At 39.6% G+C, this 15,958-nt stretch overlaps 1 protein-coding gene across 1 annotated transcript; it reads right to left on the reverse strand.

Moving 5' to 3' along the window:
- Nucleotides 1–6,178: 6,178 nt before the first annotated feature.
- MGST1 (microsomal glutathione S-transferase 1) lies at nucleotides 6,179–15,723 on the reverse strand. Its single transcript, XM_062009409.1, has 4 exons — nucleotides 15,620–15,723; nucleotides 11,930–12,077; nucleotides 9,772–9,866; nucleotides 6,179–7,170 (listed from the first exon to the last, which is right to left on the reverse strand). Exons 2-4 carry the CDS (start codon nucleotides 12,068–12,070, stop codon nucleotides 6,924–6,926), a joined length of 483 nt encoding a protein of 160 aa, XP_061865393.1. The 5' UTR covers nucleotides 12,071–12,077; nucleotides 15,620–15,723; the 3' UTR covers nucleotides 6,179–6,923.
- Nucleotides 15,724–15,958: the final 235 nt, after the last annotated feature.

Genomic DNA, 15,958 nt, shown 5'->3' on the forward strand with positions numbered 1-15,958 from the left:
TCTCATGCTTCAGACAAATGTTAAACCTTCTGTTTAAGCAAAGGTCATTTTTTCCATAAAGCTTTTTTAAGTACAAGTTTACTATACAGAGACACTATTTTTCCTTAATATACATTATACATTTCTTCTTTAAAGTTAGCAAAATATTTTTTTCCCATAGAACTCAGAGATGTAGAGCGCTGCTACTTTACTCTTCACAGGTCCTGTCCTGAAATCTAATAAAAAAGCCAAATGGGGACATCTAGTGGTACCACGCACGAAATTAAGAACTAGTAGAGGGAAGAAAAACCTACTGCCCATGCCTCTGGATCTGAGAGAATCACACGTTTCTCACCACGAATGCAGAAGGTTGAAGGGAAGCCCAAAATTAAAGAAACTAAACAGTCTGCCCATTTTATTATTTTCTAATGCATTGGTAATATACTTTAACAGTAAACTCCATTTGGGCAAAGCCAAAAGGTGAAGCAAACCAAAAAGAAAGCTAACAATCATTAAGTCAGTCTGATTTGTTTAAAGAAAGTTGCATTCCTCAAAATGAACTGAATCTAAAGCAAAGAGCCATTAACAAACAAAGCTGCTACAGAACTTCAGACGCCAAGAAGAAAAGTGTACCCTGGCTTTCACTTGCAGAAGGATTGCTAGGAAAACCAAGAGGACCCACAGAACTAATTTCATTTACCTTGAAAGTACACAAGTGTATCAAACTCCACCAAGGCGTAAGCATCAGCAGAATAGCCAAAGTGCAATTTGACAAAGCTTCTAAAAGCCCCTCCAATGAGCAAACAATAAGATTTGGTGCTTATTACTTACATTAGCAATGAACATTTCATCATAATCATCATCAAGTGCTCATGAAATATTAGTGGAATAAGCCATCTGTCAGCTAACAAGGCAGATCATTAGCAGTGGAGCCCTCTCCCAGCTGAAGACAAGGAGAGATTGACAGCATACACCAAATTGATGGAAAGACAACAGAAGAGCTGAGGAGCATGAGCTACACAGTTCCAGCTAACTTTTGTACCAGAGTATCTGTATTTGTAACAAACCGAATCTTTCTCATGAAAAAGTCCCTTTAAAAGCACAGAAGGGACATCCACATGAAGAATACTTAAGTTGCCAGCCCTGCTTTCTGAGATATGGAGCCTGTAAGATGGACTACAACTTCTCACATTTGATGTGAAAATCTCAACTTTGTGTTGTATAGTTACCCAACATTAAATAAAACTGCTCAGTCATGCACGGTAGAACGTATCTGCAGGCTCGTTAAGGCAAACTGAGTTTGTAGTGTCCTCAGCCATGTTTTCTCAAAAGAGGAAACAGATGCCTCTTAGACACCTAGAGATTAAGCACGTTACCCTACCTTGAGCAGTTCTGTGGCAATTCAGTGTTCACAGCTCTACAGCTTCTCTCTAAAGTGAGAGTTAAAGAGATGAGGCTCAGAAACTCTTTCAATAAATGTGGGACAACCTACAGAGCAGAACTGTTTCTGCCCATGGCCCAGACAAACTTAATCTTGAAAGGTGTACTTTTCCATAAACTGCAAAACAAGTACCATATATGATCTCCCAAGCAGAACAAAATAATCATCTCCTCCAGTGCTGGAGGTGCGATGTCATTTTGGAGGCAGGTTCACAAGCTATTCTTAATAGTCATGTGATGTCAATCCCCACCTCCCACAGCAGTGGTCTGTGTGCCACAGGTGCCTTAAGAGGCAATTACTTAAATGGAATTAGCTACTAAGTTGGCACAGATCATGGGTCAGTTCTGACTTGAAGTGCTTATAATCCTCTTTGCAGATATCTAGTGACTGGATGCACAAGCAAAAAGAATCTTAAGCACAGTGGGTTTATAAAATAAAACCACAGAAGCAGAAAGCTACCTGCCTTTCTTATAACGCTTCATCTACATTTCATCCAGTTTGCTGCCTGATGCTGTGCTAAGATATCATTACAGTATTTCCTTCCTTTCAGTCTTCCCTTTCTTTTTTTTTCCTCTGTATTTTTTCAACCTTCCAAATTTATTCCCCCTGACTGGACAGGCAGTACTCATGAGACAAACATTCTTTTTTCTTTTAAAAGACAGGTTTCTTGGAACTTCTTTTTCTTAAGCTCTCTCAAAAGTCCACCAGCACATATGAGGTGTAGAATAAGAGAGACACGCTGTCAGTGGTGATGCACACTGGGATCTACCAGCAAAGAAAAAATAGATATAAAAGCATTCAATTGTGGAGATTATGTGGCCACTGTTAAAATAATGTCCTTAATGCATAAAAAAATAAATTACTTTTAAATGTGTTTCCATGGCAAAAGCAGCCACCTTGCATGCAGGTCAGTACTTGGAAATGCTGTGTCAAGGAAAGGAGGCTGACTAGTTAATAGAAGTCAGCCACCGTTCCCCTGTCCATATTACAACTCAGTAGGCTTTGAAGAAAGCGAGTTGGAGATGTCATTTTCCACTCATAATTTTATAAGCATTCATTTCAAGATGCTTCACTCTAGGCTAGCAAGGGATGATCTGCATCACTATAGTACTACTTAAAAGAACTTATAACATAGGATCACGGTTACAACTTCATACCTTGCAAGTATTTATGCAGAACAGTCCCACATGTGCATATTTTTTAATATTTCATATCCCTCTTTGCACTGCAATAATTCAAGAACTGCCTCAATTAAAAAAAAAAAAAAACAAACAAACCAGCAAACAATTCAACAAAAACAACCTATGTTGTTCTTAGACGTTTTAGGTTTAGTGTGCATATATTCCAGAGAGAAACAATGTCATAGAAAAGAATGAATCAATGCCTATCTCCTAAAGTGTCTGAATGAAGACCACATACCTTTCTGTAAGTTATTAACTTAGTGATTAAACTAATCTCAGCAGAAGGGCAGTCATTCCAAGGCATATTTTCCACTAGAGGTCAGGCTGAAGGAGCTAATGATCTATTTTAGCCTTCAAAAATCTATGAGCGGGAGCCACTAACCAAGATTTAGAAGTTTGAAAATCAGTATTTTATTAATACTGCCTAGCTTCATTTAAAGTGAATCACAAAGATGCATTTTTCTGTGTCCAAGAGTTGGAGGTATTTAATCAGTATTTTAGTGTATGTCAACACAACCTTTCACAGAGGACTTCACACGCTATCTCAAACCTGTGCCAGCAGGACATGGTTTCGAAAAGAGAAAAGATCTTCCTAAACTTCAGCCTTGAAATGAAAATCATGTTAGTTCGAAAAATAACAACATTCTAGCAACTTTTAAAAGGGTAAAGCTTTGCTTTTTATTTTTTGCTTCTAGAAAGGACATACATTACAAACATTTTCCACCAAAGGTCTAGATTTGTTTCTGTAAGTAACTGAGACATAGTTAAGCATGGATAATATGACCATAACAAGTTTCATGTGACTAGAAAAATCTTCAAAACTCCAAAGTTATTTGAATTAGGAGCCTAAGCTTTCCTTTTCTTGCCTTTTGGTGACTTAGGCAATTTCATCACTTTCAGGAACATTGACTCAACTTCTTGAAACAAATACCTTGAAGGCAGTGAATTTCAGATACACACTTGCTTCTGAAAATTTAAGGAAACATTTATAGTTCTAAACACCTGCTTTGTTGCAATAGGATGTGAAGTCACGTTTGAACAACAAGTCCTAGCTCAGAGGTCTTTGCCCATCATCAGCCCTCTCAGCAACACACTGCTTCAGCATGTCTGTCTGCAGCCATGAAAACCACGACAAAGTAACTTTGGTCAAAGCCACAGAAGCAATTACCCATGGAGTCAAAAAAATAAACTGAGGAATTCCTCACATGTTTACACTTCTGAAAATGAAGCAGCCCATGAAATTCACTTAGAGATGAAATCAGCTAACCAGCTCAAGCTATGGCAGTTAGCATTTTAAAGTACCTCATGGTCAAGTATTAGAGTCATTTCAAAGACACAGAAAGTACATTGGAGAAGTAGGAATATAAAATGACAGGAAATCCTGGCAGAGAGATAAAAACTTGTGGTTTCTCCAGTCGCCTAAGATTAGTGATGAGAATAACAGGCATAAAGAACACAAAAGAAGCCTAGAAGACATTGCTTTGACCTCTTTTTATGTGTTTCCTGTGGACTAGCCTTTTCTGTACTTTGACTGGGTCAAAAGTGACCTATTTGCTGATAACAGACAGTTGTTTCACCAGAATTGCAGATTATTTCATTTAATGATTTTGTAATAGAACATGGTAACAGGAGCCCAAAATCCACATGTGCATGTTTTCAAAGGTCAAAATTTGGTTTAGTTCAGCAATACATTCAACTAACACACTCTTTTTCCCTTACTAGTCCTCCTGAAAATAAGCTATCCTTTTTAAATTTACAGGTGTACAACAGGTACAGTATATCTAAGGCACGGCCTGGGGAAGCTTAAGAGCTGTTTGACAAGGACCACTCTAATATGCTTCCACATAGCTGATGGCCAAGACTTTTACTGAAGCTCCTAAGGCTCATTTCCCAGATAAGCATGTACCTCACCCTGGTTATTTGTGGGAACAAAGGAAAATAAAGCATGGGTTTTGAATAAATGCAAGTGTAACACAGAACAATATTGAATCACTCTAGGTATTCCTAAGGATTTCCATTTATCTTTTCTACTTCTCAGCACAAAGCAAATGTTGAAACCACTGAGAAAATGGAAGGGATTTAAAATTAGTTTTGTTTCAAATGTAAGATCATGGAAATAAAGACAAGGTCCAGGTATTTATCTTCAGAATGAGATTTCAGTAGAGAAGTTTGATGCAAAAGTAGTTAAAAATGTCATTCCTGCGTATGTCTGGCAATGACAACTAGGCTTGCCTGAAGAGTCTTTTTGATTTTCAAAGAAAGGACTCACTCCACTGATGAATTTCAACAGGTCCCTCTGCATTACTTACTTATCCATTATCTCTTATTACTACTTATCCATTGTTTTCAATGGATAGAAAGAAATGCAGCTTGAAAGAACAGGCAACCTACAAAGAAGTGAGGGAAATACAGATTTAGATGCTGGTATCACAATATAAGGAGGTGAGAGCAGCCACAGATCAATGTAAGTTGGCCAAGTGATGATTAGTTTTGGCCCCAGCTCAAGGCAGCAGCCTCCACCCTTCTTCCATTACTAGTCCTTCTCAAGCTTGGAAGAGTTGGTGGCCAATCTTACTTTGCCATAATGATACCCTCCAAGATAACACAAAAAACTAGGAGAGAAAGAAGGAATAGGAAGAAAACAGCAGAGACAGGAAGGGGTGGAGAAAGATGTGAGAAGAAACACAAAAACCCATGTTCCCTTTTGGGAGTCTCTGTTAACCCAGAGCTGTTGACATGTGCCTACTCCTCCGTGTCAGGAACTGAAACTCCACAAATGCTCCACTTTAAATCCTCCTCTGTTAAGCGCCATCTCTGTAGAGGATTCAGTTCTTCAGTATTTCAATACGTTAGATTTAACTACTGAAAAATCAATGCTAACTTCTAGATTTCAAGTCCCACCCTTCTTTTGTTTAGTAGACGTGACTTAAATGCTACCCTTAAATCCCAACAAAAATCTCCCTTCTTTGGATAAAACTGGTCAGTCTGCACCCTTCCTGTCTCTGCTACCCTTTGCAGTAACAGATCAATATTACACTGCAGCAACCTCGATCTCCTGTGTGTAGATGGGTAGGCCCTCCTGTGATAGGCCTTGTGGTATTACAGCTACTTCTCCCATGCAAAACGAAAAGCCAACTCTTTGGCTTATAGAGGTGGAAGAGCAAACTCTCCAGCTTCTCTCTGAGCCGTCCCTTAGCAGTACAGCTTCTGTAGTAGGAAAGGAAGCCAAAAATATTGTGCTCTGACTTCTACCACTTAGAAATTTACAACCACCAGCACACTGGACATAAAGATTCTCCCAGGCTGTTTTTTTTTTATTGAAAACTTGGGCTATTATTTAAGCTACAGCTACAAAAATAAACAAAAGAAAAAGAGACCAGGAAGAGTCTTTAAAGAAAATATTTCAAACTAACACATCATAGAAAGATACAAGCAAAGAGCAAAATTTTCTATCAGCAACATATGTATGACAGTATGACATGCAAACTACTTATATATTCATATTTGAATTACTTGACACATACACTTGCAAGTGACAGTCGTTTTACGCTGAATTTATTAAAAATCGTATTACAAAAAAATCTTCTACAAAGGGTCTACACTTTATCCAGTCACAAAACCTGTCTGGAGTAACTTCAAGAAAAAGAATTACCTGACATTTTCACCAGTGTCACTAAACAGAGTTTAGCCCAAATATTTTCTTTCTTTTATATCTATTCAACTGAGAGAAATGGAGCTGCAACAGTTTAGTTTTTTTAATCCCAAAGTGGATTATATGAAAAACAATTTCATCAAAGATTTTTTACAATAAGCCTAGCACTACTGGTTATATCTTATTATTAAGGTAAGGATTCTTCAAAGAACTGTATGATTGGAATCTCTTCCTGATACATAGTGACATGCTATTTGCTGGCTGCAGTGAGGAGAGTCAAAATGAAAACAAAAATACAAACTTTTTTTTTTCCTCTTGTCTTTATTGATTTAGACTTCAGAGCTACAGCCAAAAATAGTGCATCTGTAGAAAATTACCGCACATGCTATCAATACAGCATCATCGCATGTTTAGAATCATAAGCACTTGACAAATTGCAAAGGGAACATTCAATCTAATATTCTAGCAATGCGGCCCACGAATACAGAATACATGGAGAATGATTTTGTCTTCCAAAAAGAAATATTTCTGAACCAGAATAAAAAGCCTCTGTTAAAAAAAACAAATTCCAGTCACCACGGAAAACTGATGCTGGCTCATTCAAGACATCCAACACATACTGCTGGAAACTCTGTGTGGAATGTCAAATGGTACACAGAAGCTATGACTGCTACAGGTACAATGCCGTCTTCAGCACTTTGTATGCCATTGAGATGGTCACTGCATACCCAACTGCCCAAGACAAACCTCTGCTGGGCTGGGGAAGAGGGATCAAGTATGCAAAAGTGTGAATGATCCTAGCCCCAGCGAAGATCCTGAAATGCAGCAAGGCTGTAGACAGCTCAGGGCTGCTGAAAGCATACAACAGTCCAATGCCAAGAAATGGGACGATATTTTCAAGGTCATTCAGGTGGCCTCTGGAGAAACAAGCAAAATTTGTTAACAGTGTTACATTTTGTTGAGCAAACCACTTGTAGCCTCATTATTTTTCAGTATCTTCAGAGCATGCTACTGTCAAATCCCTAACACAACTGTTGACTTTCTCTGCAGTGGGGACTTGATTCAGTCACTGAAATGACTTTGGCGTGCTCATTTGACATTGCTCTGCTCTCTCTTGCTGCATTCCACATTTCTAAGCTTTTGATCCTGTGTGTGACAGGTCTCCATTTTTGCCCAGGATCTTGGTAATATTAGAGACTTACATGAGGCATATGAGTGCACCTGGGTGGGCAAGAATGAAACAAAAGGGAGGCAAAAGACAGATAGCTGGAATTGTAGCCTTTCTCAACCAAACATCAATTAACTGGGTGACTGTCACTGCAGCTACTAAACTTCACAGCCCTGATGGTCCATTCCAATTTCATAAACTCAATTTGTAGTCTCCGTAAGGAAAATATTAAATATCCTGTGTATTAAATATTCCATCAAGACTTCATGAAGTACGATCGTCTTGAAGAATGTTATTTTTGAGCATTTAACAGGTGTGACAGTTACGCTTTTGGTTCCTTTTCTTCACTACTAAGCACTAAAATAGCTGAAAAACGTTTGAAATTTTGAAACCATAATAAAACCAATTTAACAAAAATGTGTTGAGACTGAACTCCAGATCATGAAGAATTCTTTCCTGCCTCTTTCTAAACTTCTCCTGTTCCTTTTACTTTTTTAGATAAATTCTACTTCCAACCAAATTTACTAAGTGAAACCACTCTAAGCCTTACTAATTATGTCAAATTTCACAGCCAACTACAATCAGAACATCGTGCTGTTTTGCAGCTGCCTTCTGAGCTCATTTATCATTACAAGGAAACATATTCTCCAGCTTTTTTTTTTTTGTTCAAAAAGAAAAGTACATTGAAGAAAGTAATGTCTTTTATATATCTATAAACAAAACAAATTTCAATCACTTTTACAGAAAAGCCATGCTAAATCTATGTGGCATTATCTGTTGTCATGAAGCTTGCCAAAGAAAATATATTAAGAACGACTGGTATGAGGAAAAAATGGATGCTGCAACATCAACGGAGTAACTAGAACCAAGCTGACTTACTAGGTCTGAGGCAGTATTCTTCAAAATAGCAACACAAGATTTGATAACCATAGAATCATAGAATGGTGGGGGTTGGAAGGGACCTTTAGAGATCATCTAGTCCAACCCCGCTGCAGAAGCAGCTCCACCTAGATCAGGCCCCATAGGAACACATCCAGGCGAGTCTTGAAGACCTCCAAGGAAAGAGACTTCATAATAAGTGTTTTAAAATCTAATCTGTGTAAATGACTGTGAGGTGGTTGTCATTTACCTAGCCCTAACAATTTGAGTTAAAACGGTAGCTGGTCATAAAGTTAGTATCAACTTAGTTGTCCTCTTAGAATTTACAAACAGAAAGGATCTACTCCTCACAAAAAGTGACTGCTTTGATGTAAATCATCAAATTAAACAACTAACAACCCACTGAACCACTCAAAGGGAGAAAACAAAAGTTCGGAGCATCCTTACAGTCTGCTGAAGTTAGACTCTTCTTTCTGAAATTTTAATCCAGAAGAGACATCAGAAGTATACTAGCCTTCATGAACCACAATCATCTGCATTTGCAAGGATGCACTGTTCTGAAATCAGAGCTGATACCTACTTTCAAGATCCTCCCTAATGGTAGTTTAAGTGAGAACAGTTCATTCACATTCAACATTTTGGTATAAAAATATACAGAGCAAATAAACTGTTAGCTTCATTAAGGAATAATGATATGGAAAGCATTCCATTAAAGCTTTCCTTGTTAGCACAGATGTAGCAAACAGCACCTGGAAAGTTATGATTTTGCTAACAGAGAATTTTGCCATCAGCTAAACAAAATTAAATAAGCTGCATCATTCAGCCCACTGAAATGTAGCTTACATTCTGCTGCGAATCTTACAAAACCAAATACATAAACTGCCGACTATACACTGTCATACTATCAATAGCATTCCTCCAGAAGGCTGGTCAACTTTCCTGTACAATTGATACATCAGTGAGTAACCTTGATTCAACTCAGCAAAAAGAGCACGGCTTTGACTCCCACTTAGTACAATCTGCCACATTAATGCTCTCATTACAATTCCAGAGTTCCGTAACTCAAACGTAGTTTTTACTCCTCTTCCCTCTTATTTTCTTTACAGTTTCGGAAAAGATGCAACTATGGGTTTTCAAATGATATAGAAAGTTGATTTACACTTAACAGACACTGCTTTATAATAAATCAATTTACAGTTCTATCTTACAATCTTCTCACCACTTCCTCCATGCATACAAAATACTACCCAAGAGTTAGGTATTTTAAACAATGACTTAGTACTTATAGTATGCATGCTGACCATTGGACCATGGAATCATTTGCTCATTCAAACAAATTAACGCATTAGATTACTACATACAGGAACATAAAGCATACACAGCCTTGCCAAAGAGAACTAGGTGAAATTCATTCCTTGGTGTAGTATTATTCTGCTATTTAAAATCATTTTTTAAGACCCCTATGCATTACCTACGGACACGCTCAACATCTGGATCAGTCCGCAGATATTTTTTAGCATTCTCGCCTTTTCCAAATGACGCTGTATCTTCTGGGTTGACAAATGCCTATTTAAAACATAAACACACAAGAGACATTAGAAAACCTGATTTTTTTTTTCCACTCAAGGCAGCTTGATATAAAGGTCATTCATTTTACTAATGTCTCTATAAGCTCACATAACTTACCAGAAGTCAATTGCACAGGGAATAATGTATTGTTCGCTGTATTACTGTTTTCTTGAGCCTAGACAGTATATAGCTGACAAATTAATGTAACGTAATTTCTGCATGTAGATAAAGTCTTTTTGTAAGATGGACAAGCACAGCAGATAACTGATACTCAGCCTGAAGTAATGCCAGTAGGCTGAAAGAACATAGTTAGAAGGAAGGTAGAACTACTATCTGTACTGTCAAAGTCTCTTTTTCACTATTCTTGACAAAATTATCTGAAAGCCCTTTAGGATCACTCCCTTCTTTAGAAATCAACACAGCAAAAGCATCCAAGAAATTTACTCTCATCCTCATTTATGAGTAAGTAAGTTTCTCTCTTTCCTCTTTGGTACCAATTTTTCCACTTACATGACCTGTTGTTACCTCCAAATACTATAAGACACTACTTGAAAACATTTCATTCAGCTAGTGCAGACTACAATAGACCAGCTCAGACATGTATTAACGCTCTGTGGACCATTGAGGCTATGCAGGTGTAAGTGAAGAAAACCATTTGATTTTTGGAGAGCTACACAATTGCTTTCTGAGGCAGCCTTGATCTCTTTCTATGAAATATCCTTGCCCTCAAAATTCTAGAGACACCTTAACAGTATCAACATCATCAACATTTTACCTTTACTCGCTCCACTAACTGTTTTCCTCCATTTTTTCTTAGCATTTTAAACACTTTTTTACAGGAAAGAGAAAATAGTGAATAAAAAATAATAAAGTGACTTTACAAATTTGTTTGTTTTTAATATTACTTATCCATCATAAGAAAACCAAGTACTCCAACGTAACAGAGGACCTATTCTTACCTCTATGCATTATAACATTCTATGAGCATTAATACAGAACTCCACTGGATCTACATGTAGGCCCACTACAGCTGATGTGCATCCTCAAGTGCAAAAGGCAGTAAGGTTATAGCACAGACATCTGGGTCCTATTTGGAACATACAAGTCGGGCTGTGTGCTCTTCTGTACTCAGTCTTCAGCTGTACCAAAGACCAACTAAGCTATTAGAAACCAGCAGTAACTCCAATGCTGTGCTATTAGGACCTTGTGAACAACAGAACAGCTTAGCTGGATTCTCTTGCACCTAACAGGAACAAAAAGTAAGAACTTCAACAACAGGACTACAAAAATCCTTGAAGTACACACCATCTTGAAGAAGTAGATCTCACAAAATTAGCCATATAGGGCAAACACAGGGCTCTCAGATCAAGACCAAGCGTTTGCAACAGGGGTCACAAGCAGAGTCCCAGGGTGAATGTAACACACATCTAGATGCAGCTTCTGCATTATTTAGTAATCTTCAGCAGTCTTTCATATACTTCTCTAGCCCACCCATCAATCCACATAAATTTTCAGCTTGCTTCTGATTCTAGAAAAAAATCAATTTTTTAAAGATAATGATCTACCTGCAATGGGAAGGCTAAAACACTTAGGGAATGTAAAGAGCTTTAGAATTACTGGATGAAAGGGTCACAGATGCATAAAAATCCACTTCATACCCCTTCTTCTGACCCTAATTATTCATGCAACTTGGCTCCATATCACACTTTATTTGCTTTATAAATCGTGTAACCTGGACATCAGCTTTCTGCAGAAGACTGTGGGAAATACAGTTACCAAAAAATCTATTAATAACAGAAATGTTCTAGAAGGGTAGAATACGTAACTTGAAACTGTAATATATGGTCTCACAGTTATCTCACAATTAGGTTAAAAGACATCGTTCATTTGAGACCAACAAAGCACCAGTACGCCAAATCGGAATAATATTAGAGAAAGGAGAAGGAAGAAGAAAAAGAACAGCATTAGTATTTGAAAGGTGAAAAGAAACACCTGTGACATTTCTGCATTTGAATACAAATTTCAATCTATTCTACCAGACAATATTCCCCATTTCTTACCTTTTTTGTGATTCTGAAGTATGCGGTTACAAGACTCATTAGCATCATTTTCAGAAGAACAATAGTCGCATAAGTAGCATAGGCCCGGAAGATATCATTGTCAATTAACTGTGTCAATTTAGCCATTTCTCCAGTTTTCATTGACGACCTTGAAAAAAAACAAAGTTAGGCTAACATCACAGCTATCCAATGTTCTAACAAAATTGCCAAAATAGCCTCTAAGCATCACTGCAAATGGAGATATTTAAAAGACGTTTAGATGAGTTGCTGAGGGAAATGGTTTAGTTGTGGCCTTGTCAGTGTAATCATAGAATGGTAGGGGTTGGAAGAGACCTTTAGAGATCATCTAGTCCAACTCCCCTGCAGAAGCAGGGTCACCTAGATCAGATCGCATAGGAACAGGTCCAGATGGGTTTTGAAAACCTCCAAGGAAGGAGGCCCCACAATCTCCCTGGGCAGTCTGTTCCGCTGCTCTGTCATCCTTACAGCAAAACAGTATTTTCTTATGTTTAAGTGAAACTTTTTGTGTTCCTGCTTCATCCCATTACCCCTGGTCCTGTTGCTAGATAACATTTAAAAAAAGGATCCTCCAACCTCCTGACACCCACCACTTAGGTATCAGTAAATATTCATAAGATCCCCCAAGTTTTCTCTTTTCTAGACCAAACAGCCCCAGTTCCCACAGCCTTTCCTCATATGGAAAGATGTTCCTGTCCCCTGATCATCTTGGTGGCCCTAAGGCCAGGTAAGGTTAGTGGTTAGACCTGATATCTCAAAGATCTTTTCTAACCCCAATTTTGCGACTGAGAATTTACTTTCAGATAAATTCATTTTTCTCCAGTTTATTCTCACCATGGCATATTATTTTAATATCAGAAATTATATTATCATTTAATATTTTGCTTTTATTGTATCTGCTTATTAAAGTGACAAAAAATAAACAACCAAAATATTCAATGTAATTGCAGAAATAAAATGTAGCCACAGAAATTAGTATACTTTTGAAATAACACCAAGAGTTAGATACATTTTAGACTAATTAATTTGAATTAGTGCATTTCCTTAAGCAGTTGCAAGGACAGAAAGAGTGTGATGACAAATTATGCATACTGTAGTGTTTAAAGAGGAAAATTAACATTGCCCATCTTTTCTTTTTTTGGGGAGTAGGTAAAATGACACAATTATAATTGCACATCAGCTTTCAAACCAACCTGTATCTTCCCACCCAGCAGTAACTTGTGATCAAACTGAGTTAAACACGCATTCTTCTCCTTCGAGACCTTGTTCTTCAAAATTGCTTTTAGCATGAATCACGGGCAAAGATTAAGTTATAATGACAAAAAGCAGAGACCTATTTATGCTTTTATCATGGGAGATTTAAGCTAATGAAGTCTCCTTCCAATGAGACCATATCAAACCCACAATCTTATGGAGGTGGTACCATTCATCAACACCATGAATTTAGGAATATGATGAGGACTGAATGCACATAGAAGAAAAGCAAGTACCCCTGCACATTCAATTTGTGCTCTACGCTGAACAAGGCTTTTGCTTCATGAAGTGCTTCAATCATGCACTCAGTGAGTAGGAATAGGTAAAACTAGTAGGTCCTATCTCAAGAACAAAATAAACATATTTTGTTATAATTAACTTTATTATTTTCTATCATATAATTTTAACAATAGTAATAAAGTGTAATAATATTAATTACATTTCTAACAATCTCTCATCTTGCTTTCAGAATGAAGTCACTGCCAACTATGGCTGAACAAGGGGAACTTGGTAAGCTGAATGCAGAAGACTCTGATGGCACATCCTTGGTGGGATGGTGGGCAGGAAGAAAGTAATCAGCTGTTTGCTCGGTGAAACAAACCAGCCTCTCCTGGGCCCGTCCGACTGTGGTGATGGGATTTTGCTCCCTCTTTCATCCTTTCTAAAACAGTGCTTGGATTGCTGGGCTAAGCACTGGGTCTAGGTACTGTGGGAAATTCAGTATACCTCTCCCTCCTCTCATATTACAGTACAGCAGCTTTCAAGAGAATTAGCAATTCAGCAAATAATTTTTTCAGCAACTAATAGAAACTGAAAATTTTAACTTTGTATCACAGCAGAAAGTATGCATAGTTTCATGCAACAAAAATAAAGCATAGCCATGGCATCTGAGCATTCTTCTATACTGGATTTTAAAGCGATACCAAAAATACATTTAAGAAAGTCATATGAAACTGTTCACCATCATCTCTGGAACTATACCACATTTATCCCTCTTCCCTAATTGTAGGGTTGCCCTCTTCAAACTCTCATAAAATCCAGGCCATGCCTTCACTACTGAAAGGCACTCTATTGAAAGAATTCAGTTTTAACACCATCAAAATGCAAAAACAAGCCACACAGTCTAAAACAGCACAGGGTTTAAAGACATGTACTTAGTAAGACTACAAATGAGATGTATTTAGTAAGACTACAAACAGCCTCTCTGTGGTGAGGACGCAGAAAGCAGGCCTGGTTAAGTGCATAAGTCTAGATCTCCTGGGTCTTAAAAGGGTCTTAAAAGGGCTGGTAAAAAGATATGGCAGCTGCTGTCCCCTTGGCATACACCGGAGCACCACTATGGTAACACTCCCATCATGCGTGACTGTCCCAAAAGCAGCTGAGTTGCAACTGTATATCAGCAACATTAGCACTAGGACAGACTTTTTGATCATTGAATCACTGAATGGTAGAGATCATCCAGTCCAACTCCCCTGCCAAAGCAGGTTCACCCGGATCAGGTCACACAGGCACACGTCCAGGCAGGTTTTGAAACCTCCAGAGGAGACTCCACACCCTCCCTGGGCAGCCTGTGCCAGGGCTCCCTCACCCTCACGGTAAAATAGCTTTTTCTTATGTTTAAATGGAACTTTTTGCGTTCCAGCTTCTTTCCATTTCCCCTTGTCCCATCACTGGAGACACCAGAAAAACATGCTGCCCCAACCTCTTTGACGTGTACCTCTTAAATATTTGTAGGTGTTCATGAGATCACCCCTCAGTATTCTCCAGGTTAAACAGACCCAGATCTCTCTGATTTTCCTCACAGGAGAAATGGTTCAGTCCCCTAATGAACTTGATAGCCCTCCACTGAACTCACTCCAGCAGTTCCCTGTCCCTCTTGAGCTGAGGAGCCCAGGACGGGAGTGATGTTTGCTCGTTAAAACGCGACTTCAGGCGCACTCAAAGTACACCAACGCCACTGTTTGTTACTCGCCGGCGAGGCCCACTGCCCTGTTGCAAAACTTCATTGCCACATAAGCCGCCGCCGCCTCCGCTCACTCTCCCAGTCCCCTGTGCCCAGCCTGCAACGCACGGCGCTTTCACTTCGTGTTTCCCATGGAGGCGGACTGGACCGCACACCAGGCAGGCCCTGCCCCGGCTCCGGCCTAACGGGGAGCCTCCTGGAGCGGCCCCCGTCAACCGCCGCGGGCACCTGGCCATCCCCTGCGCTGTCTCAAGCGCGGGGCGACGGGCTCCCGCGACCACGAGGGAAAATTCCGCCGCGCTCGCTGGAACAGCTCCAGCTCTTCGCGCTCGCGAAAGGTTTGGCGGCCGGAAGGCGGCGCGGAATAGGGGAGGGGGGAAACACATGGACACAGTCAGCTCTCCCACTCCCCCCAGCCGCGGAAGCCGCCATCTCGCAGCGCCCACGCATCTCACCCGCGTCCCCTCTGACAGCGCGCACACCGTGCCGACGCCCGCTGCTGCCCGCTGGCCACTGCGCTTCCGCCCGGCCCCGCCTCACCTCGCCCCGTAGGGGGCGGAGGCGGGTCCCCGACCGCGTCGCCGCTAGGTCTGGCCTTGGCTGCAGCCGCTGTCGCCGGTGTTGTAGCTGGCCGCCTGCTCGCGGTGTCTCACCAGCAGACCTTACCTGACAGGAAAAAGTGAAAATCGGAGAGGGAAAAAAACCCCAAAACCTAAACCCAACAACAACAATAAAAAACAAGCAGAAAAAGTCTTCCTATCCGAACACCCTGGAACTTTGAGACAGGGAGACAC

This window comes from Colius striatus, chromosome 1 (genome assembly GCF_028858725.1).
Source record: "Colius striatus isolate bColStr4 chromosome 1, bColStr4.1.hap1, whole genome shotgun sequence".
NCBI lineage: Eukaryota > Metazoa > Chordata > Aves > Coliiformes > Coliidae > Colius > Colius striatus.